The sequence below is a fragment of the Dermacentor variabilis genome, chromosome 6 (genome assembly GCF_050947875.1).
Source record: "Dermacentor variabilis isolate Ectoservices chromosome 6, ASM5094787v1, whole genome shotgun sequence".
Classification (NCBI taxonomy): Eukaryota; Metazoa; Arthropoda; class Arachnida; order Ixodida; family Ixodidae; genus Dermacentor; species Dermacentor variabilis.
In genome coordinates, this window is record NC_134573.1 from 46,624,232 (window position 1) to 46,650,067 (window position 25,836).

Here is a 25,836-nt window from a genome sequence, read left to right on the forward strand (position 1 = left end):
GGAGCGAGCGGCTGGAGCGGCCCGAGAACACAGCTGGGGCGCGGGTGCGCCGAGCTAGCTGGGTCGGTTGAGGAGTGCATTCCTTCCCCCATTGCCTTTTTCACTTCGGCGCCGTCGTTGCTCATACCTTGAGAGCTTGTCGCAGGTGCGGCCCCGGCGTGAGTCATTGGCGAGGGAGACTGACCCTCTCCCTCTCGCTCTGTCGGGCGCGGACGAGTGGGTGGCTCGGCCAGTGGGGGCTTTTGTTGTTCCCCGTTCGACTTGTCGGCGCTTGCTTGGGGAGCTGGCCCGTTCTGCGAATGCTCGGCAACCGCTGCCACGTGGAGTGCTAGGGAAGGTGATGCCGGGTGGCTGTCATGGCGCCGGCGGGAGTCGTTCGCTTGTTTTTCGCCATGTTGCGGAGCTTCGAGAGATGGCGGTGGGCTGCTTTCCGTCGCTGCCGCGGTCGTAGTTTCGTTGTCAACGCGAGTCAGCGGTGAGGCAGGCAATGATGCAGACGACGAACGATCAGACCTCGTGGGATTAGAGGTTGGTGACCCGCTACACGAGGCGCTGAGCGATGGCGACGACTCCGTGCTGTCAGAGCTGGTGGCCCGCGAGGAGGAGATCGTGCTGCTACTCGGAGACGTAGGCGCTGAGGCATTGTTGTCGCTTTCCAACTCGGCGAGAGATGCTGCGGCGGCAGTGGTGTTGGCGGCCTCTCGGCGATGGCGGTTGCCACGTGCGTGGCGGTTGGCGTTCTTGCGGCCGGCGTTCTTACGGGTTGTCGGTGACAGGCGCTTTGGCATCCCTTCCGAACCTCCTAGCACACGGCGGGCCTCCAAAAGTAGCAAGTCCAGTGCTCGCGAGCGAGGCTGTGGTGTGCCGAGACGAAACCCGGGCACTGTGTCCTGGGTGTCATCCATGTCAGGGTCCAACCAAGGGCCGGAACGGCCGGCTACAGGTTCATACCTTCTCCCCTGGGAGCCCTAAAAAGGGCTACGCTCAAGAGCGCTGTCGTGGGAGAAGGTTAACAAGTAGCTAGGGTTAGGGATAAAAAAAAAAAAACTCTCACAACGAGGGCTGTAGCGAGTGCCGTGGTCGTCGGAGCGAGGGGGAATGCGACCGCTCGCTACGAGTGTCCGGGGCGAACTCCAAGAAGAGTCACACACACTCTTTGGTGACTATGCCTTCGGATCTCTTCACTGATGGTGTCAGCTACACACGAGGCTGTATTTAAAACTTTGTAGGTCCGAGTGTGAGAGCGGAGTGGTTAGAGACTCATTCCATGTAAACAACATATGCCTGTACTTTTATTGTCTTTCGTTGTTTTTCAATAAAAGTGAGGATCAGCTTGGGCGAAATGCTATGTACGTAATTGACGGCACAGAGCATGGTCTTCGTCTTCATGCACTACAATTTATTTTTCATCATGGACGCAGAACTTCAATCAAGGCTACCACAATGTTTACCAAGGCCCATGGAGACCCATATTAGGGACTTCTGCTAAATGTTGCACACATGAACAGTCTTATTTCTCGGAATGCCAAAAACAAGTCCATGTTGAGCCAATTGCGGCGCCGTGACATCTACAGACCCAGCTTACAGAGACAAGGGACATCTATTTAAAATCAACCTGAAAAAGCTCGACCAAGGCCCCTTGACATTGACACGAATGCTGGGTCCCTGGTCTTGCCCATCAAAACAGCGCAAAGGCCCTGGACTTCTTGTATACTGAACAATATACTCTCTGAACTATGACCCTTGCTCTCTAAACTATGACCCACACATGTCATCTCATCAAAACTGTCATTTTATTTTCTTTCCATCGCCTCGGACGCTTATTCTGCTGGCAATAATAACGTAAGTTCGGCACTTGTCTTTTTCGTATCTGCATTTGACCACTTTCCTCTAGGGCCATTATACTCCTTCGCCCCGTTCCCTGCGGAGAAGCACGTAAGTGAAAATACGCTGGCTAATCTGCCTTTTCAAAAAATCTCTCTCTCTCTCTCTCTCTCTCTCTCTCTCTCTCTCGTTTTTCGTCATCGAAATATCCACCTTCACTATGGTTTCCTGAATCCTGAAGTCAAACACACCGCGCCTGTTCATGGTCGTGTCGCTGTCTATTTGTGTTACTGCTTTCATTTTTTTTTGTTCTATCGCTCATTGTGAAAGTTCTGCACTTCTTCTCAAGCTAGATTTTATTCGCCAAGTTTCAGCGTCTTTTCTCGGGGCGAATACATTCAAGATACGCTTTCCTTTCAAGAGATATCGGTAACCTTCCTTTCATTGCTTAATATATTTTGTTGTATGTGCTCCAACTGACGTTATTCGTCTGAACATATGTGTTTGATGATCAAGGCACCAGTTTTCTACTTTTCGTAGATAATTGCACTCGCGCACAGCTTCAGGAGGCTGACTATGCTAGCCACAAACATTTAACGCGAAAGCGCTAAAGACCCAAAAATCCGGTGTCGGCGTCGGCGCCGGCATTGGCGTCCCGTGAGCGAAGATTGCCGTATATATTTAGGTACATGTATATGCCACGCCTTGCTATATGACATGCCGTATATGGAGCTTATATTGCCACATCGTTCTATATCTAAGGTTGCTCATACCTTGTCTTACATTCTTGACAAAATTATTCCTCGGAATTTTGAGATTGACAGCCCGCAAACAAATGTTGTGAAACAAAAAACCGACAGCACACCCCGTTTACGTTCAATCTTCTCAGACTGAAATATTAAAAGTGCTAAACAATAGCATAAACCTGAAAATCACGTAAGCTTTCGGCGCGGCTGTGCACTAACCTTGGTATCGGCGCACACAAGAGGCCGCCTTTCTACCACAAAGCTCGCCTTCGTGCATAGCGTTCACCGCCAGTGTTTCGCGGTAAACATTACGAATGCATAAGCTGCAATTACCGGGAAGCGTGAGAAGCGGTCAGGGATCTTTGGGTGCTAGCGCGTTCCACTATTAAAGCTGACGCCTAAGCGTCCTTCAAAGTTTCTTTTTAATTATTATTGATATGAATGAGGAAAGAGGGCTTTGTTTGGCTAGAGCAGCTTTCCATTTAACTAGAAGTGTATCAGCTTGAACTGAATATTGCAAAAACAAAATAGATAATATTTAATCTGTAAATCAGGAGTAACTGTGGAGTAAAATTTCGAGACGATATTGTACATCCTGTTAGCAGCATAAAATTCTTTGGCGTACTCTTTCATGAACCCGTACCTTGGAACGTCCATGTTTATTATTTGTGAGTGGTGGCCCTAGTTTACACTCCCAAGGTTAGTTCTAGTAGTGAGACATAAATACCCGAGAAAGTGGATGGTTAGAACGGCGCCGCGGTAGCTCGGTCGGTTAGAGCATCGCGCGCGTAATGCGAAGACGTGGGATTGTTCATCACCTGCAGGCAAATTGTTTTTACAGCGAAGCTGTTCATGGCTAGGATCTGGGAAAACATGTGTCCCCCCCACCCGACATGTTGACAAAAACAAATCAACATGTGGGGCCGATCCTGGTTATAGTGCATAAAGGCTCCAAGTTCAATGGCACTTAACCCTGTAGGCACGGAATCCTGTAACGCGCCCTCGAACTGCCCTTGTCACACGTGAGGCCCAAAGAGGTCCCAGGCACAAGGGTAAGAACGGATGTTTTGAAAAAATATTTTGTGGAACTTTTCCAAAAATGACTGTTACAAAATTCCCGGCGCCTACCGCGCAAACGCGCTATCGCCACTGCTGGCGCGTTCGTCGTCGCCGTCTTTTTTCACAGCTAGAAAAAACAATGCGCCGGAGCGATAAAGGCTGTTCCCCAACCGCTAGTCTATGGCGATGCGTGTCGAAATGTCAGTGTAATCTATAAAATAAAAAAGGAATGAAAAGTAAAATAAAAAATATGAATTAAAAATACATTAAAAATAATAAAAAATGATCATAAACAACAAACAAAATAAAAAGACGATACAAACAACGGAGTTATGTATTTGTACCTTTACTCGACCAATATAGCGTTACCACCAGACAGAACCTAACAGCTATTGAGCAATACAGATTCGCTGGTCTTCCATCTTCCCGTAGTGGAAGGGCTCTGAATTTTTAATTCACTGTCAGTTCCATTAATTTATCGTTTCTTTAATTCAATAACTAAGTACAAGTAACTTATCCTATGTCGTCCTTGGTATGCGTTTGTTGGCTTCTTACGATATGATTACTAAAATGATTTTGGCTTCTAGCGCGGAGTGAAACAGGGACACAGAAAGGAGCAGACAGGACGAGCGCTCGTCCTGCCTGCTCCTTTCTGTGTCCCTGTTTCACTTCGCGCTAGAAGCCAAAATCACGTTACCGTACCAACTCGCCCAACTGTCTATCCTTTTGATTACTAAAACACGGGCCTCTCGGTTTATCCACTTTCTTCATGTTTATTATTTGAAGCTTAAACGATCCAAGGTTTCAGGTTTTCTGTAGAAAATTCGTCTTAACATTCCAGATCAATTCAAAATCCCAATTTGCTATTCAATTCTCCAGTCATATTTAGAATGTATTTTCCAGTCTTGGGTACCAATCTCCAAAGTTTCGGGTAATTTGGCTCTATACAAAAGAAATTAATTCGTGCTCTTGGGAACTTGATCTTTAGTGAAGTCAGAATAAATTTTAACTCTATATATAACTTTCTCAGCACTAACAAACCGTACACAAGTAAAATATGAACGCACACGCATAGTCAAATAAAGCAAGGCTACCACACATTTCAGAAAACATATCTCCACATGTGCAAAAGGTTAAATTTTAGAAAGCCTCATTACCGACTACAAAAACGAAGAGTAACTGCGGTTTGCAAAGTTCGGAATATCAGATTCTATATTTTCTAAACAAAGGAATGATGGCATACTGAAAGAAGTGATGCAGACAGTGTCGCTAAAAGGTTTCAAAGGCAGCCTTACTATTGTGTTACAATAATAAACACAGGTTTTATCTTATTGTGTGTGAGTGCATCAGTACTATTCGTTTCGTGACGGGTAATGAGGGTGGTGGAGGGGCTTTTCCTTAGTCCTATTTTTTGCTGGATACAAGCTTAAGTATGTGCGTTGTATCTTCTTCAGCATTTACATTTCCTTATTATCGTTTTTGGCTCGTATTAATTCTTCAGCTATGCGGTATATTATAACACTGAGCATTTCATCTGTACATCAGCGTGTTTGCGATGCTGTTCAGAGCGCATGTTGCGCTGGGCCAAGCTTCTTGGTCAGGTGCGGGTGGGCAGCTGCAGACTTTAGCACTTAGTTTCCCTTGCTCGTGTTGTACAGAAAAGCAGAAAAACGAACAAAGCGAAAACGAAACGTGATCGAACTCAGTTTGCGTTTCTTTGTAAGCCGTTCTGCGTTCCGCATACATCTATGCCCACTCTCACCTGCAGAAGGCCTCGTCGTAGTCCATGGGCTGGGTGCGGATTTTCTCGAGCAGCTCGTTGGCGACGGTATTGGGGCTGACGATTTCGCGCAGGCAAGCCGTCACGTGCGTCATCCGGGTCTCGCAATCGCTGCTGCCAGAGGGCGCCGGCGCTTGTGGCGCGGGAGGCTGGTCGCCTGCACCGTAGCGTCCGGCGGCTTTTACAAGTGTTTGGAGTAAGCTCCGACAAGAGTATGCATAACGCAAACATATTTGCGAGGAATGTATGTAGGTATTGCTCGCATCTCGCAACATGTTCACAAATAAAAGCTTTGCCGATTTTTTACGACAGACAGCTTTACAGTGGCCGATAGTCAAGGGAGAAGTGGGGCACCAGCCTCTGATCATCATGATGAAAACCTAATGCTAACCGTTCTCTCAACACATAAAGCACCATTTATTTAAAAGCGTACACCATCGTTAAGGTGAACGGCAGGTGAAGTACATTCTACTCGTATGTTGAAGAAGGCTAAGGGGTCAGAGAAAGCTTAGCAAGATCATCGCCATCATCACCAGAAAACTTCGAGGTCATTTGCAAGAGAAAGGCCTCTGAAACCAACCCCCAATTTCTCGTTTTGCGTTTGCTGAGCAAAACCTTCAACAGAATACGAACTGCTAACACCTGCCCTCGCAAGTCTTAAAATTTGAGCACTGTTTAAAGAGTCGCAACACTTTACTATACATATACATAAGTGCCCATTTTGTGCACATTATACATTCTCACTTCCGATGTAACAAGACCCACTAATACTTTCCCATTGCTGTGCCATATACTATGCTGATATGATGAGTCGAAAAAAAATCTCAAAAGAAACATTACGTTCCTAAGCTCTTGTAGACCTTTGTCAGCAGATTATCGCAAAACAAAAAGAAAGAATTATGATGACTTGGTATGCATTAGAGAGGTAATATATGGCCCATTCACTATCAAAATAAGCAATATTATCTTAATAAACAGCATTCTCGTCGCAATGCACCATCTGTGTTTGTTTGTTTATTTTATGTCTAACATGGCTTTTTTTAAATATCTCATGAATAAGTTTTCCCGCTTATTTCAGGTGAACTCCTGGTATACATACAAATTAGTGTATCAGAAATTTCAGTGCCCAGGAAACTATATAAGTTCTCCCACATATCACGCACGAAGACTTAAAGATATGCCAATGCCACCTACATGGATGGAACCGAGGTAATGTTCTTCACCGCCGCTTGGAGATTTTTTTCATTCCGTCTAAGTACGTAATTCGTCTTAAGTAATTACACAACTTGTCAAATATTATTAGTTGAAAAGTATGAACGAGAAAATTGCAAACCAACATGAAAAAACTCCCGACACAGCTTTCGTTTGCTCAACACTTGCTACATAAAAGTGTTTTCTCTGAGAGTAAAAACAGCCCGCGAAGGCACGCAAAGTGCGTCGAGCGGCTATTCGCGCAGCCGTATTGCGTGTATTCGCGGGCTGCTTTCACCCTCGGGAAAGAAAAGAATACTTTTATGCAGCATGTGTTGAGCAACCGAATGCTGTATCGGGAGTTTTTCATGTTGCTCTGCAAATTTGTCATTCACACTTTCCATCAAATTATAATATTTGGGATGTTAAATAACTGACTAATTATGTAATTAGGCGGAATGCAAGCAACCATCTGAGTATCTCCAAGAACCCGCAAACAACATTGCCTTGCTTCCGCACAGGTACGTGGCAATTGCACATTTTTAATTCTTGGTGCATGATACGGGTAGTCACGACACCCTGTATAACAGCAAGACACAAGGCCACTTTTTATTCATTTGATTACGGGCAGAGTTGCACCTTGCGAAGCTGAGTACGGAAAGTGTCGGGTTGATGCCTGCTCATAATAAATCTAACGAATAACTCTACGTTCGAGATAACCGCCCCAGAATTTCATAACTAAATTTGTATTAGCGTTTCATTCAAGGAACGTTTCCAACTGCTAGAGAAAGGGTTTTAAGATATATAACGAGGAAATTGCAATGTACATCCTCGCACATATTAAGAGGGTATAATCGAAATTGGTGCCAGACTTATTTCTGCTAAGCTGACATGAATTCGCTCCTGCTTGGATTCAATTCCATAATTGATACGAATGGTACAAAGTGAATAACTCAATAATAATTCGGAAAATCTTACTAGCAGCCGCGTTATTGCGATGGGTAGTGAAAATAACAATCGCTTCTTCATGTAGCCTGATTGAACAAACTGAATTAAGCTATGTGATGCATGCCACTATTCAAAAATATATTCACACCAATAAGAACGCCCTGTATATGCGTTGCATGGCAAAAATTATTTCATTTCAGTCACCTAAGCACATGCTGTGCCAGTGATTTATAAAAAAGCTCTGTGAGATAGGTAAAACACGACTGGCAGGCTTACTTAGTGCCGCTACTCGAACACATGTCAGCAGTTAAATTTAATTTTCTTTGAAGCACTTTCAGTTTCCCTCTCTATTTCAAACAGTGAAAAGCTACATAGCGGAATTTTCGCTGAAAATCTGGCGCTGAGAGATCTCTACCAGGCAAATGAGGGTAGGGTGCGCACACAATGCCAATTAAACAATGTTTGATAAATTCGTAGGAACAACTACAACATCTGCAGTCTGGTTACAGCTGTACGTACAAAGCGCTTCAACGTTCATTAGCATGACTATTGCATATTAAGTTTACGCTGTCATCTTAGTAGGCATCGCGTTCTCGGCAATATACCGGGGAACATATTGAAAGGGTGGCGCAAGACGACGAAGACAGAAGGCAGGAACAACGCTGAACTCACAACTAGCTTTATTCGAAGGCATACACAAATTTATGCACTACAATCTATAGCCACGTGCTCTCCCATCGATGGCGTCATTATCAGTGCGCAAGCGGAAATGCAAAATCCCGTAATCTTATGCTACACTGTGAGCCGGTTCAAACTTCAAATTCATGGTTATACAAATTTAATGATGGCACACTTGCAGAACGCGATCCTCTTTTTCTTGATGTAGTAGGCCTCGATAATCTCCCTCGCAGTCTGATTTCTATGCACGGAAAGTATTGTGGTGTCTTCATAGATTGCAGCTTGCTCTCGGCATGGGTGCACTCCAATATATGAAGGCACCAGGATACTTTCTGCGCATAGAAATCAGAATACGATGGAGATTATTGAGGCCTACTATATCAAGAAAAAAAAAAGGATCGCGTTCTGTAAGTATGGCATCATTAAATTTGTATGACAATGAATTTCAATTTTAAACCGCCTCACAGTGTAGCATTAGATTACGGGATTTTGCGTTCTCACTTGAGCACTCATAATAAAGCCATCGATGGGAGAGCACGTGGCTATGGACTGTAGCGCATAAATTTGTGTATGCCTTCGAGAAACGTTAGGTGTGAGTTAAGCGCTGTCCTGTGTGTTCCTGCCTTCGGTCTTTCTCCTCTAGCGCCGCCCCTTCAAGATGTTCAACCAGTACCGATTCGCCCAAATGTCGATGCTTCTACAGTATAATGTGCCGGTGGCAAAGCGGGAAATGGACGAAAACAAAGATATGAAATCTAATCAATTCAGGTGCTCACACCATTCCTGCACGGTGTGTATCACAACGTGTTACCCCTTGAGAGAAACACGGACGCTCAGACAAGCGACCCAATGCGAAGCAGTTGAGGAGAAATGGGCTATAAAGGCAGCACGTCCGAGTTGACCCTGATTTTCTGTGACGTTGGCGGCTTGAAGGAAAACGTAATGTGCCGTATAGTATATCAGCGCAATGAAAAAAAATATTCTGCAACTTTAATAAGCCGTACACTGCCATACGTTATATTGCAGTCATGACAAATTGCTGCGCATCTTTAGTGCAACTTGCAATGAGCAAAGGTGACACTGTTTCTTCCATTTTAGAAGCGTACAACGACTCGGAATTGTAAATTGCAAGATGAAGCGTGTAGTTAGTTCATGCAATCACACGGAAAACCGACCATTATGAGGGCCCTCAGCATCCTTGCTGTCCTGGCAGCCTATGGAGTGAAGCAGGGCGCCCATCACGCCATTGAGGGCTGTCCGTATGGGTTCCTTCTGGTTGCAGCCCTCGTAGACGCCCGGCGCGCAACTTCGCAGCTCCTTCGAAACAGTACTGCAGACAAAAACAAAAATTCGCCATGTCTTCACCATTACTTCGTCACGATTTGTGCGGGCAACCACTGTAGTATACTTCGCCAGTCTTTATGAAAACTTAATTCAACAAAATAGCAGGCGTCGCTCCACGGTGGCGGCAGTTGCATAATATCACTTCTTTGAAGAAAATGACCAGAAACTGTACCTTGTACTAGAGATAAACTACTGCGCAAAGAAAGACATGCACCTTGTGTCACAAAGAAAACACTTCCGCCCAAAGTCTAGGCATTTGTAACATATCTTTGATTTGCGTTGTGGAAAAATATTCTTTATAAATATATTTGTTTAGTTGCAAATAGTGCAAGCCAATTTGCCCCATGCAGGAGGGTCAGCGAACGTATTATTACGAGCCATCTCCTTGGGCTAACGAAAAAGACAATGGCCGGGATGTTGCTCGTGGTGAGCCATCTTAGCCATCCCTGTAAACAGTCTTCTTATATTCGTGCTTCGCGTTCATCTATTTAACGGCGCATCACACATTCGTGGAGGTGCGGGGTACTCTCTCCACACGACAAGCTTCGAAGCGGTTGGCAGTGCTGGGCCACCACCATCGGACCAGCCGGAATCTGCGTCTGCGCTGAGAACGATTGTTTTAGCCCACCGTCGAGACCGTGGAACGCTCAACGGGACCGATGACGCCGACGTTGAGGAGTGGCTGACACAATGCGAACGGGTAAGCGATCACAATCACTGAGACCTGACAGTTATATCGGCCAATGTGGTCTTCTAGCTCAAAGGAACGCCGAAGTTGTGGCATGACAATTATGGGAGCTGGGATACATTTAAGCAAAAGCTCCGTGGCCGGTTAGGTAAGGCCTCCACTCAGAAAATTGCTTCGAATAAACAGCTGTCAACTTTAGCCATAACGCCTGCGGAGACGCACATGTTGTACATACAGGATGTGCTGGCGCTGTACCGTAAAGCTCACAGCGACATGCCAAAGTCTGACAAGGAGGAGGAGGCGATGAAGAGAGAAAGCAGGGATGAGAAAGCAGGAAGCCAAGAAGCTCAAGCGCAATTATAGATCATTCCTCCTGACTACTAACCTCATAGTCGATCCATAAGTGTAGTCAAATTATGTTTTGTATATTCTGAGATGAATTTAATTGAACAAAATTGTTAGATTCCATTTCAATGTATCTTTTGTAAATGTATAAAGTATTGTAGAGCGTGTTGCATATACATGTATAAACAAATACGTATGTGATCCGATGTAGAGATGCAGACGCATTGTACTTAATGAATCGTATATTGAGTCGTGTCAACTGTTGTAGACTGTCTTGTTCATCAGGGGGCCAGGACCTCGTCAGGCTTTCTCGCCTTTAGTCTTTGCCTCCCGCAGGGAAATTTTGTATTCTTCCTGCAAAATAAACATGTTTGATTTGATTTGATTTGATTTGATTTGATTTAACCAGAAATGCATCTGGTTGGCTGCCCTACTCTGAGGGACGCTAAAAAGGGAACAGAAAGATTATATAAAGAGAGGGAGGGGATGGAGAGAAAAGGCGCGGTGAGCTCGCGAACGCACGTGAAGGTCCTGAGCGAGTCAAAGGCGTTCACATAGGCCAGTCGTCCTCAAGAAAGACAAAAGTGCCTTCCCAGCTTTGTTGCCAAACGAGCTATGGGGACGGTGTTTAAGTAGCACCTGCACGGACAACAGCCGATCATCGAGTCGTCGCAATTTCCTTTTGAAATCGATGTCAGCGGCACAATAAATGTCCGATATTCTCTTCGACGCCGCAGACGTCGCATGCAGCACTGTCGGTCATTCCAATAAAAGTAGTGTACGCCTTCGTGAAAGCCACTCTCAACCGCAGCCAGTATAAGAGCGGTGCTTCACGTCGGTGAAGCGCGGGTGGATGTCGTAGTTGGAATGAAGGGTTGAGTTCGCGGAACCTGGGGCGCCATATATTTGGGGTAACTGGCCACGTCCTCAAGGGGATAGCGGAAGACACATTCAATATGCTCATATGTAGAAATTGTGCTACCGTTGATGCCGTGATTAGGGACTGCCAGCGCTTCGAGCACCACAAGAGCCGTGGTCTTGTACGGCCATTCGCCCAGCTTCCCAACACCGCCGCGACGTCTTCGTGTGCAGAGCGGCCGCCATCTCACTTTTCACCGCCTTCTGCCGAATTGACAAGCATCGTCCTCCGCGAAATCGAAGCGATAGCTCAAGCTACCCTCTTTGACAACTCTAACGCTGGCGACTCGAACGAACCAGTGGTTTCACTCGTCCAAGTCATCGTGCTGAACGAACCAGCGAACCTGGGGCTTTACGCTGCTGGCGCCGTGGATTGCCGTACGTACATTTCTGGGACCCCAGCATTGTTCCCTGGTTATCAAAGGTTCGCTCCACGATCTCCGAACCCTGCTGATCAGGGAACTGACGACGACAGACCGATCTGCTTTACCTGCGGCCGTGTCGGGCACGTTGCTCACTACGGTAACAACCGGAGGCCGTTCCCGCAAAATACTCCAGCCTTTGCCCATGCTCAGAAGCTCAGAACGTCGCGTGGGATCCACTCGATAGATGTTAGCTGCGGGATGCGTGCTGCCAGAAGGTGAATCGGGTGAAATATTTCAGGGCTGCGACTGACGCGTCGTAGAAGCCGCGTCGCCTGGAGGGCATCAGTGCGAATGACGATGCGGGCCATGGGTACCATGGGAAAGGCGGCCACAGAGCACAACGCTTCTCGAACGGCAAGGAGCTCAGCAGAAAATGAGCAAGGAGGCTCTTAGATTTGAAACCGGGACGTCTTATTAAGGACAGGTGCGCAAGGGCAATAGAGTAGAGTGGTCGTTTCACATTACTGAATGCTTGCATCAACGTAACGCACGATGGAGCCAAGCGACAGCTGGGCGTCTTGAGCTATAATTCGGTCACGAAGTGACACCGCCGCATGAGTTGATGTCGGGCGACGTATATCAGTTGGCTTGTTATCCCTCAGCTGTACAAACTTCCAGCGAGGAAGAACTGGCGATGGTGCTGGTATAAGGGAGTACGAGAAAGCGTAAGCCCTGAGAGCACACGTTGCGTGTGAAAGGCTGGCCTTAAGCCTGCGAGCATCACGTCGCTGCTGCACCAGCTCATCTAGTGTGTTCAGCTGTACATTCTCTTGGAGAGCCACGATCAGGGTGATGCGGGGAAGGCAAGTGATGACCCTCATTGTCTCGCGATTAACACCTTCAAGGCGATCTCATTATGCCCTCGTCAAATGCTGAAATTGGGCTTGATCAACAAGACGTGGTTGCACTACCGCCTTCACCAACTGTCACGCAACATATGAACGGGCGCCGGCCATTTTAGGAGCAATGGGCCTAATCAGACCCAACGTTTGAGTCACCTGCTTTTTAGCGCTGGACAGCCAAGCAGTTCGGTTCCCGACTCGTGGACCGTCACGCCCAGAATATTTATAGCTGAACGTTGTAGAAGTGGGGTTCCGGATAGATGAAGACGAATGGTTGTTGCAGAGAGTTTACGCCGGCCCCAGAGATTGGCGACTTACATTTAAGTAGATTTGCTGACGGAAAGCTTAAGGCCGACCAAAGAAGCGTAAGTCGACGTAATATCTAAAATTGATTGAAGGGCAGCGGCTTGAATCTACAGGTCATGATCAGTGCTCCAAACCGTGATGTCATCAGCGTACAAGAATGTTATGTGGGGTATATCGTGTAAGCGGCATGCAAGCGGGGTGAAATCAATATTGAATAATGTGGGTGGCAATACCGATCCCTGGGGTACGCCGCGAAGAGGGACAAATGACCCGACACGTCGCCACCACCATAATCATACATCACTATCGCCATCATAGTCATCATCATGAGCCCATTTATGTCCACTGCAGGACGAAGGCCTCTCCCTGTGATCTCCAATTACCCCTGTCCTGCTCCAACCGATTTCAACTAGCACCCGGAAATTTCCTAATTTCGTCGCACCATCTAGTCTTCTGCCATCCTCTATTGCGCTTCCCTTCTCTTGGTACCCATTCTGTCACATTAATGGTCCAACGGTTATCTGAGGCGAATTGCAAGGTCTCGGTCTTCAAGGAAAGAGTGGACACAATTGCGTACTCTATGGGGAAAATGCAGCATGTCAATTGAAGCCAAGATGGCAGCATGACTAATGTTATAGTACGACTTTACGACGTCCATAGCGAGTACAGTACGGACAGTGTGGCTACGAGTTGACGATAAAACCGAGGATGCCAAAACAGCCAGCCCATCTTCAGTACCTATGGATGGACGGAAGCCAATTTGAGCAGGGTGGTAGAAACCGTGGTGCTCTAGCCACCACGACAGTCGTGTGGCTAGCATTTTCTCAGCAAGCTTGCACGACATCGACCTTAGGGAGATGGGTTGGAAGTTACCAAGGTGTGTCGGCGCCTTGTCTGGTTAGGCTTACCTTATGTTAGGCCGCCACCAGGGCATGCCCGTTATGCTGTCGATCGAGCCCATATGGCCCGTCAGATCATTCATTAGCGATTATCCGACTCGCGTATGTTTAAGAAAGACCGCTATGAGCGCTACCACCGACTCCTCGGCTTCTCTCCAGTATCTCTTGCACTTCTTTGGACTCGACGTTGTCGTGTAGTTCTTTCCGAAAAGCTTTTGTCACGTTACACTGGACCTTACAAGTTCTTACGGCAACTTGGTGACGTGAACTATGAGATCGCGCCACTGGACATTTCTTCACCATCTTTCATCTCGTGACGTCGTGCACTTATCCCGGTTGAAGCCAAACTTTTCCGCAGCCTCCTCCTTGTGTAATTAGTCTGCGCAAAGACGGTGCTCCACCCGCCAAGGAGGTTAGATGTTACGAGCCAACTCCTTGCACTGACGACGTAGACGACAATGACCGGGACGTCGCGCGTGTTCAGCCATCTTGTTCTTCCCTGTAAATAGTATCTGGTTACATTCGTGCTTCACTTGCATCTATTTGACGCTCCATCACAATATTATACATTGACAGTAGTTGCAAAACATAGACAGTTATAACCTGAACAACAACATGCTTAAACATAATAACAAAAAGAGTTACATATACGAAAAAATTTAGTGCCCTTCCACTCTGTGAAGGATAACCAGCGAAGCTGTAGTGGGATGGCTATTGTGAGGACTATATTGATTTATATAGTTATTGCTATATTGATTGAATAGACACATACGCGTAAATTCGTGATTGTTATCGCCTTTTATTATCGGCCATTCGTTGCCACAGTAACCATAGCTTTGTGGTCGCTTTGGTACAGTGACGAAAAAGTACAAAGGGCCCGGCCGGAGCATCAGTGGCAGCAGCAGCGCGAATATGTGCGGCGAAGGCGGTAGAATACGTCCGACAAGGAGCGAGCCACGGATGCCAAGCGCAGGTGTCTTGCCCCTCATAACTCCGAGTGCACACACTACCGCAAAGCCACCGCCCCAGGTTCACGCTGCCCTTGATCACGCACGCCGCCGATGGAGGTCAAGTTCCCTGCAAACCTCAGTGGATCACACACCACACACGTGGCGCCAAACGGGTTGCCCAAAAACTCCCGCTTGAACCTCGCCGTCGCCGCACGTAAACATTCCGATTGATTGTAGCCCCGTCGACGCCTTGCGTTTTCAAACTCGCGATACTCGAAGCGTTCCAACTCACGAAGCGTTCTGGCCATGACGGGCAGAGAGCTTTCGCTTGGCATCGACGGCCCGCTCCTCGTCGGTCGTATTCTCCCCCTGTCGCCATGCTTATTCTCGCTGCGGGGGTCCCCTTTTCTCCTATCCTCCGCTCTAACCTCAACATACCCCCTGTCCCCAAGAACATGAACCCTGAGCGAGACGGGAACCACAGAATAGCAAGGGCTCAGGCCCTCCACAAACAGCATGGCAAGGACCATGAGGTGGTCTACGTGGACGCAGCGGAATATGCATCAGGCTCCTGCATGGCCATGGCGGTAACCGACAATCATGCAAAGCTTCTAACCTCCAGCTCAATCGTCACTAATTCCACCACAGAGACAGAAGAGGCAGCCCTGGCGCTTGCTCTCATCTCTACATCAGCCACCAAAATTATCACTGACTCCAAATCCGCCATTATCAACTATTCCAATGGCTACATATCCCGCACCGCTGCACGCTTACTATGCTTCTGGCAGCCCCTGCACCACATAACCCTAATCTGGACGCCAGCACATGCCGGCCTCCGCGGCAACGAGGAGGCTCACTCCTTGGCCCGAGGTTTCACATTCCGGGCAGTGGGAACCGAGCCCCCTTTACGGGCCGGGTAGTGCCTGCTCTCCTTCCGTGATATTCCCTCGTACTACCGGGACAAACGAAGGGAACACACACCCCAAGCCCCATCCCTCACCATAGAGCCGGCCGCACACTGGCGACGACTACAAACTCGGACTGCTCCATACCCTGTACTACTACATGCCAGATACCCAGACCAATTCCTCTCAACATGCGAACTTTGCGGCAAACCAGGAGACTTCCTACACACGCTCCTCACATGCCCCACCTTCCCTCATCCCCCATCACCTGCCATGGCGGTGTCTTAATGGGAGACTCTTCTTACCTGCACTTCCGCTCACGACCAGGGCCGGATCATCTCCAGTGCAATTAGAAGGATTGCGCTTCAAGGGCTCTCCTTCGCTTTGTAAGGGTGCCCCCTCATAGTAAGGGAGCGCCCAAGTGCCATGTAGGGGGCTTCGCCCCCACCATTTATATAATTGGCAATAAATGTTTCCACGACCACTTATTCTCGCTGCTGCTGCCGCCGGCGCTCCAGACTTACTTACGACGCACTCGGTACTTCGCCAAGAGCAGCTACTCCATGGTCCCGACTCGTCGGCCGCTGCGTGTTCGGCGGCGGCGGTTTCCCGTCGCGTTCGCGCCCGTTCGCACTGTTGTTCAAGTCGGCGTTCTTTGAGGACACGTTCATCAGAGCGAACTACTGTTGGGCTGCTGAGCACGAGGTCGCGGGATTGAATCCCGGCCACGGCGGCCGCATTTCGATGGAGGAGAAATGCGAAAACACCCATGTACTAAGATTTAGGTGCACGTTAAAGAACCCCAGGCGGTCGAATATTTCGGAGTCCTGCACTACGGCGTGCCTCATAATCAGATAGTGCTTGTTAAACGTAAAACCCCATAATTTTTTTAGAGCGAACTACCTGCGTCCTTCCCATAGCAAGTTCAAAGTGCAACTGCTGATAACGTCGCTAGGGTGATGACTACGTCAGAAGAAAAGGGGGCACAGCGACTGATGAGTAGACTACGGCGTTTTATTTTTTCTGTCGACGTGACTCGATAGACGGACGCAAAAGTTTTCAGAACCTAGCCACACACGCAGCTTCGCTGAAAAAAAAATCGCGCGTCGCAGCATAGTGTATAGACGTATGCCACCAGACGTGAGCGAGAACAAAGTCTTCCAATGCTCTTCACAAAGCGTTACGTAATTATTTCCTCGATAGTGTGCGTAAAAGCAACGTCAAGTCACCACAAGAGCAGATAACAGTATTTCTAGTGTCGAGGCTAGACCACAGAAGCAACTCGCTCTTTGATGGGACAGTTTTAGAGCATGAAATATTGATCAGTCGGAAAGCCCAACAAATGCACGCGCAAGTTTAAGTATCACAGCACCAAGTGCACTAGCACGGAGAGGTGGGTGAGTTGGCATGGTAACATGATTTTGTGATACTGAGTACATGCGGAAGGAAATAGTAACCCTCAGAATGAAAGACCAACAGTTATACCCATTATCCACCGGTTGTCACACCACGTAAAGAAAATGGCCCTCCGAGGTAACAGCGATGTGGTTTTTTCTGCGCCTATTAAACTAACCATCTTGTGCAAGAAAAGAAGACCAGAAAAAAAAAAAGAAAGTGCTCCTAGCTGCGAAGTTGAACAGCGGAAGAAGCTTAGAGATTGTAAGACTACGATTATATATCGTACACCCTTATCGTGTGTAAAGTATTACGCCGGACAGTGGGGCAAATTCATTAATGACAGGCTGCGCGAACACAAAAATAAAGTAGACAAAGTTGCATTACATGGGTTTCTCTCCCTTCGTTGTAAGCAGCATAAGGGCTCTCTTCTCTTCGAATCAACAACCATTACTGGTAAGAAATAAGTGCGAACTGACTAGGCTTATAATAGCAGCTGAGCAGATTACTGCACTGGCGGATTCCTGTCTCAGTAAACCGTCATTGGCGCTCTCTGAAAAATAACTGACATTTTTGCGCATGGCTTAGGATATCACTCCTAAAAAATGTCTCGCTTTGAAAGTTAACCTGTTCGCGTGGCTGTGACTCATGTTGGCGCAGTGTATAAGTATGACCTGGTTTTCGACAATAAACATTGTTCGAAGTAAGCGCTGTGTGTCCCCGTGTGTCTTGTTTTGTCCTGCCTTTTAATGGCGCTACCGTACACCTATTCAAGATGCGTCACCGACAAGCCCACATTGCAACCCTCGCGAAAGGACCACGACGTAGACGAGAAACACGGCACGTGCACTGCATCTCGGCCTCTGCATATCTTCTCCACGTCTTCGTCCTCATTAAATGCTCGACATGTCATACGCTGTGAGCGTTTGACATCAAGTGTACAGCAAAAACATATGTACAACTGGAGTGCGGGAGACGGCGGCGACCACGTGCCGTAAACGTAAAAATGGGAAATAAATAAATAAATAAATAAATAAATAAATAAATAAATAAATAAATAACAACAACAACAACAACAACAACAATAATAATAATAATAATAATAATAATAATAATAATAATAATAATAATAATAATAATAATAATAATCTTTATTACAAATAATCAAATTGTACATATGATTTTGCTAGGTCTGCCGAAGCCTTCTGTGGGCTTGTATGGCAGAAACCGCTCAGTTTAATAATAATAATAATAATAATAATAATAATAATAATAATAATAATAATAATAATAATAATAATAATAATAAAGGCGGTGCGTCGAACCGTCCAGGAGTCACGTCACCGGTAACATTGCCTTCAGCGTCTTCCGCCTCGCTTCTACTCACAGAACGTTATCATTTAAGATTTCTTCATAATAGGCGTGTGCGAATAATATCTTTCAGACCGAATCAAATACAAATCAAATAGTGCCGGAAGCGAATTAAAAAGAATTCGAATATTGAATAAATTTGGTATTATTATGGAATTGTGAAAAGCTGGTTTCACCTTTACTATAAGATAAGTTTTATATCCTAGTTTTAGTAAGTTTAGCAAATTCCTGTAATTACACTGCACTTATTGATATCGAGAAACGGCGCATTTGGAGCAAATACGTAGTATATAAGCACATCTGGAACGCTTCGGAAAGTGCGAATTATTGTGGTTTAACTAGTAAAATCTGGCTCCATGAGTGATTTGAAGTTAATAATAATAATGATAATGATATCTTTTATTTCATGAAAATATCACACATTTAAAAAACCGGTCTGCCCAAGCCATGAAGGCGTGTCGGGCTGTACCCGGCAGTCAGCGACAAGTACTCAAAAAAAAAAGTAAAGCAAGGTTAGCAAGCTCCAAACGAAAGCATTTGACAAAACAAAAGCAAACTGCAACGCAGAAGGAGGCTACAACACAAAAGCAAAGTACCACAACCAAAACGTGAGCTACGAGCAAACGCAAGCTACAAAAGATATAAAGTGAAACAAACAAGGATACACACCAATCTAGACCAAACGAAACTAATCGAAACTATAGCACGGGCTCTAATGACAACTAAAGCGAAGAATAATTGGTTTTTAGGTACAGTTTCAGTGCCGTTTTGATGAGATAGAGTACTGTTCAGTGGGTAAAGAATAAAAACGTTAGGAACATAATATTTTCTGGTATAACGGCCAAAATGGAATAACACCGCGGGGTAATGAACTTATTATGGTGTCTCAGTGTTCTGACAGGAATCAACGGAAAAAGAAAATCACTATTCCAAAAATGTTTTACCACCACATTTTGAAAAACTAATGCTTCAAATGGAGGGTAACTGCAGAAAGAAAAATAGGTCATTATTATGGGGAATGGTCTCATTGTATGCAACATTTCGAAGAACAGATTTCAGAATATAATTCAATTTTGCGCGCCATGTAAATGAACAGTGATGAAATATGGTAATTCCGTTCTAAGATAGCTGTACACAAGTGCGTGAACAATTACTTTCCGGACAGAAAACGGGAACAGGTATCTAGAGTTATACAGAAGACAGGATACGGTACGCAGCTTTTTGCTAATAACTGTGAAATGAGTTTTCCCTGCCATATCAGAATCGAACATGATGCCTAAATATTTTACATTAGTTGCGAGCTCTAATGGTATGCATTTTGCAGTTTATAAAATTAGAGTCGTGAACAAAAAAATGGCACAGGACGACCAATTTTTTTATGGGGATTATGAAGGCAAACTAAATTTTCTTTTGTCAATTAATTACAATTCTGTTACTTGTACGCCAATCCATTACAGACGCAGCATCTGCTTGAAGGTTATAAACGCATGTATTAAATGATGCATGAGTTGACAGAAGGACAGTGTCGTCGGCGTGCTGGAATATGCGGCATTTTGATACAAATTGAGGCAAATCATTGAAGTACAGGTTAAATAAAAGTGGAGATAAAACAGACCCCTGGGAACACCCGATTTTACCATGATTTTTGTGCTGGAATAGTCACGTATGCGAACCACCTGAGAGCGATTACTAAAATAACTAGACAAGAATTTTATAAATGGGCCCCTGAAGCCAATTCTTTCTAGCTTATCAAGAAGTAATGTGTGAATAACGGAATCGAAAGCCTTACTTGCATCTAAAAAGAAGAGCACATACGAATAAGTTATTATCAAAAGTTGAATAGGTGATGTCCGTAAATTCTTCTAGTAGGGAAATAGTGCTTTTTCCCTGGATGAAACCAAACTGTGCTTGTGACAGAACATTATTTTTATTCAGTAAATTGGTCATCGTTACGAGCTGGTGTTTTTCAGTTATTTGACTGATTGCAGGCAGAATGGAAATCGGTCTGTAGTTCTCTACTTTGCTATGGAAACACCTCTTATAGAGCGGCTTAACCACATCCCCTTTTAAATAGTCGGGAATAACGCAATGATCGTTATACCCATCAATAATGAAGAGAAGGACGGATTCAAGCACAACAAAATTACGTTGAATATCATGTATGGAGCTACCGTATATACCAGGTGGTTTCTTTGGTCTAAAGCTAAATAAGATGCTGTGTAAGTCTCCTGCAGTAACCGGGGGCAAGAATTCCGATCGTACAGTATGAGGAACAGTGCTAGACGCATCCGGAGCAAAAGCCTGAAGATGTGAAGAATCATAGAAAAAGAGTAATTAAATTTTTGAACGGCTGAAGTGAGGTTGCTGAAATGTTTTGCGGGTACATCTTCTAAAGGTTGATTGGTGTTTCGTCCGAATACTTTGTTAATAGCTTACCATGTCTTTTTGGGCTAGTGCTTGCGTTCATAAAAGGTCTTAGTATAGTACTGAAGCCTTGCCGACCGAATCATGGCGTTTACCCTGTTCCGGAGCGATCTGTACAGATCTCTAAGGTTTGTATTGTTTGGGGAACGCTTACAACGTGCCCAAAGGGCATCTTTTTCTTTAATAGCCGTCAGTATATTGCATGTTAGCCATGGAAATTTGGGGTTGCGTTTTTGCACGGCGATTGCTTTCTGGGCGGTGATTTTTAAAGAACGGATTGCATCAACAAAACGCGTATAAGCGATAGACGTCGTGACATTACGTAAAACTTTAGCTTGCCTCATTACAGAACTTCGCATAATTTATTACTACTGCGACCTTGCGGACGAACTTTATTGTACTTTCCTTCCATTTTACGTTTGATTAAGCACAGTTGATGATCCTCAAATATTTAAAAACTATTGGAAAAGCGTACTCATTTACAAATGCACGTTTCTGGCACATTAAATGTCCCATCCGGTGTGCCCCAGTGATCCGTATTGGCATCGATATTATTTTTGTTGTTTATAAATGACTTGGCAGTCAACATTAACGCAAAAATTAGGCTATTTGCAGACGACTGTGTACTGTATAGAGAGGTCAAAAGCTACAGTGACCAAATTGAGTTGAACATTGCCCTGAATGAAGTAGTAAGTTGGTGCTCTAACTAGCAAATGGTGATTAATTCAGACGAAACAGTTGCAATCTCAATAACAAAAAGAAAACAAGCTTAGCGTTTCCTTACGGTTTCAATAACGTCACGCTCCGATATGTGCGCCAGTACAAATATCTGGGTGTGAGAATAAGTTCTGATCTCGGTTGGGCAGTTCACACTGAAGCTATAACCGCGAAAGCAATGAAAAAATTGTTTTTCTTTAAGCGGACGCTGCGGCACGCTGACCGTGACACGAAGCTTTTAGCGTACACCACACTTGTCCGACCGATTCTAGAATACGCCAATATAATCTGGTTCCCCTTCACAAGTAGTGGTATCAGCATGCTTGAAAACCTGCAGCGCAAAGCGATTAGATTTATTTTTAACCGCTATCGACGCCTTGATTCCCCGACAGAATTTCTACGCCGTGCAGGTTTGCCCTCACTCCAAAGTCGAGCTAAAATTCACCGCCTGAAGTTCTTATATATGCTAATCCACAACTATTTTAAGTTAGACCACACAAGATACCTCGAAACTAAACAAACATGCCAACTACGTCATACACATTATTTCACACTCCAAGAATATGCATGCAACAATAATACATTCTATTATTCTTTTCTCCTTAGATGCATTCGGGAATGGAGTACCCTTGACTGACTTGTAGTCGAACAGCAAAGAATTGATGATTTCCTTGAGATGTTCCATAACGCACCTAATACAAACCCATCAACCTGATGTCATTTATTTATATTTTCCATATGATTATTTATTTTTTCTATTGGCATGCTTGTCAATACTCGTATTCATACTTACTGTTGTACGTATATTGACACGTGTACTTGTTTGTCTTTATCGGGCGACACGGTTTACCACCTAACAAACTTCCTATACGCGCCTGCATGTATAGGAAGTTTCTGGAATGTTATCGATGATTCCATCCGCTGTCTGTCACCGAACCTTGTGTAAACTGATTGCATCTATGCGCGACCCGAATAGTGTAGAACTTTGTGGAAGACACGCGGGTCCCTGCGATTAGTTTGGAACATTCGACGATTGTTGTATAAAAGCCGACGCGCTTGACCCAGATTTCGGCGATCAGATTTTCGACGATCGCCGACCGTGTTTGCCGCTCTTGTTGGGCTATAAGTGTAGCCTGTTTTGTGGGCACAGGTTCACCCAATAAAAGTTAGTTTTGTCGTTCACAGTATTGCTACTGTGTTCTTTGAAGTCACGACCACGTGACAATACGCTTCCTTCTTATTTCTACTTGTTTAGCATATCTACCTTGACAATTACTATTATTGCTGTTTCTTCCTGTAACCCACTCCTGTGATAACCCTGTAACAGGGTTGACAGTATGTTGAAATAAATAAATAAATAAATAAATAAATAAATAAATAAATAAATAAATAGTGACTAGTCCATTCGAAGACCTCTCACACAGATTAATTATCTAAATATTCAAGTTATAGACTCCCAATACTTTCCAGAAAGATGAATTCTCGACCAACTGGCTGTCACTACTGGAAAGGTAGCTTAACTTTTGCTCTAGGAGAACACAACACGAACTCTTGCCGTCGATGTGATTCGAACGCAATGTCCACTTTTGAAAGAGAAAGAGACCTGCCAACTATTGCAACGATACCTTTCATTACTTACCAAAAACAAGATATTACGAAATTTGCGAGGCGCTTCGGCTGAACATACTCACAAACGCAATTATTCAGATGTTAAGCAGCAGACTACATGTGGCATCGCAGCCTGAGCTTAAAGAAAGGTCTAACGTCCGGCAACAATCTCACTCATTACTCATCAAACAGTTATCACTTACTGATGCCAGTCTTCGAAGCAATATACTTCGTAAGAGCACGTTCACAATCTCGTTGCAGATCCAGTGCCGGTCTACAGCGGTTGGATCGGCATTCGGTAAAAGCGGCCTTCGGCTAAAGCAGTTTTCAGGAAGCGGTCCGCTTTTTTGGGTACAAATTGAAAGCCTACTTGTGTCTGAGGCGTCAAAATAGACTTACGAAAAAGTGCAGGATGATATGTTTAATGTGATTACTACTGCTTGAAAGGCAGAGGAAAAGAAAGCCTGAACTAGCTACTAATGATGAACCCTAGCGGCCTTTAAATTGCTCTGTCGGATTATAGTTGCGAACGTTCTCAGCAATGAAAAGAAAAGGTCTTACTTGGCTGCAAAGCGCGCACAATAACGCTCCTGAAAAAAAGTGCGCCATTCTCATCCGCATTAATTTAACCAGGGGAAAGAGAAGACACAAACATTTTCTTCACAACAGCAAAATAATACACAAATTACCCCACTGAGTGTTGAATTCGGCTTGATTTCTTGCGGTTCTCTTTCCCGTTGGGGCCAATGCAAAACTGTCGCATGGTGAAGCTACGCTCATTCAGTATGTGTTCCACGAAACAAAAAAAAAGCTATCAAATATTGCCATAGTACTTGGTGCAGTAACACGGATGCAAAAGCTTTCGCAGCTCACGCTTCATTACCACAGAGAGTTGTTCGTGAGTATTGGCACAGTTGATGTGGTTATTGTTGTGACAGCAATTGTAGGGACACTAGACGCGTTCCCGTTCACTAGACGCGTTCGCGCCGCCCTACCCCCTTACAGGAAGCAATGAGCGTTTCGTCGTTTGTCACAGGCAGATATGAGCGGTCATAGAAACTGAACATGAACGACTCTCACCTGCAGACGCTCTCATTGCGCTCCGATCGCAGGAATTCTCTGATGCTCCCGTACTCGCCCAGAGACCTGCCCACGCACTCTACGGCAAAGTTTAGGTGGAAGCATTGGCCGAGGGGCAACTGAGGCGCGGAGAAGATACCTGCGTCAAGAAGAGGTCGTACATCGGTTAAGTCCGGGAAAAAAATGTTTCGCATACGTAGGCCAATCTAAAAACTGATACAGCACAGGCAGCGAAGTTGGATAAGAGAGTTCTCACACCAGTCGGAAGTATACCAGGAATACGTTTGGAAGTGTTGGACGTCTCTACATTGGAAGTACTAGGCTATCCACCGTGTTTGATTACTGGCTTTGGCGTTACCTTGCTAAGCCCGAGGGCGCGGAATCAAATCCCGGCTACAGCGGCCACATTCCCATGGAAGTGAAGTGCAAAAAACACCCGCGTAACAAGCATTGATCCGCGTTAAAGAACCCTGTCCAGGTGGTCCAAATTAATCCCGAGTCCCCCACTACGGCGTTGCTCATAATGATATTGCGGTCTTGGCACGTAATATACCAGAACCTAATTTTAATGAAGTATTAGGTTCTGTACTTTCGAAATTCCAGGCGTCTGTACTAGACTCACGGTCTGGATTGGAAGCAGAAGTCGTAGCTATCGAACAGCCAGCCACAGCCGCCATCGCATGAAGCAGCGTTCTAGCACGGTGGTGGTGTTGCGGAACTCCCCTTAACGGTTAAGTCTTGTAAATGCTGCACTTGCACAGAAATTCTAACAAGTGCTCGAATGCGCTATATACCTTTTCGAATGTGCTATTGGCAAGCTTTCAAACGTGCGAGTCTAATGCAGACAACGATTTGCTGTGTGCGATTTAGTTACAGGTAATTCAAATTCTTGTTGAAACTGCTCGACAGAAACATCGCTAAAAATTGTGTTGTCATTCTGCAATGTCGCACAAGTCTGCCGTGTTTTGTTTTTTCTGACACGCCCAATAAATTGCAATTGCCGCAGGAGAAACTAAACCCATACGGATTCCCTTAGTTTTCTTGAACTGATCAATATTTATTACATAGATGTTTATTTTTCTTGAAGCTTGCAATAGCACGTGCGCCTGCTATGAGTTGTTCTCACCAAGACGATTTTCACACAGCAACGAGAAAATATACGACATATGTCGATTGGACTCGAAGCAATGCATTCGCTAAACCGCTTAAACGGATTGCACACTCTGGCTTTATTTTCGGCCACTAGGAGGCGTTCACTCACGCAGATTGTCCTCGCTGCAAAGGCTCTCCACAAAGGCATTCGCTGGTCCTGTCCACGGATTGGTGTCACAGCTATCGTTTCCGTACGCAAGCGCACAGTTCTGGAACCCAGTGTCATTTTTCAGCGCTCTGG

The 25,836-nt window shown here is 45.4% G+C and overlaps 1 protein-coding gene across 1 annotated transcript in view; it reads right to left on the reverse strand.

The window, feature by feature from the left end:
• LOC142584780 (uncharacterized) overlaps nt 1-25,836 on the reverse strand; it is a 68,646-nt gene that overhangs the window by 24,871 nt on the left and 17,939 nt on the right. Inside the window, exons 3-6 of the mRNA XM_075695038.1 lie at nt 25,705-25,832; nt 24,444-24,582; nt 9,402-9,556; nt 5,392-5,566 (exon numbers count right to left, since the gene is read on the reverse strand). Coding sequence (XP_075551153.1) covers nt 5,392-5,566; nt 9,402-9,556; nt 24,444-24,582; nt 25,705-25,832 — 597 coding nt within the window. The remainder of the gene's footprint in view (nt 1-5,391; nt 5,567-9,401; nt 9,557-24,443; nt 24,583-25,704; nt 25,833-25,836) is intronic.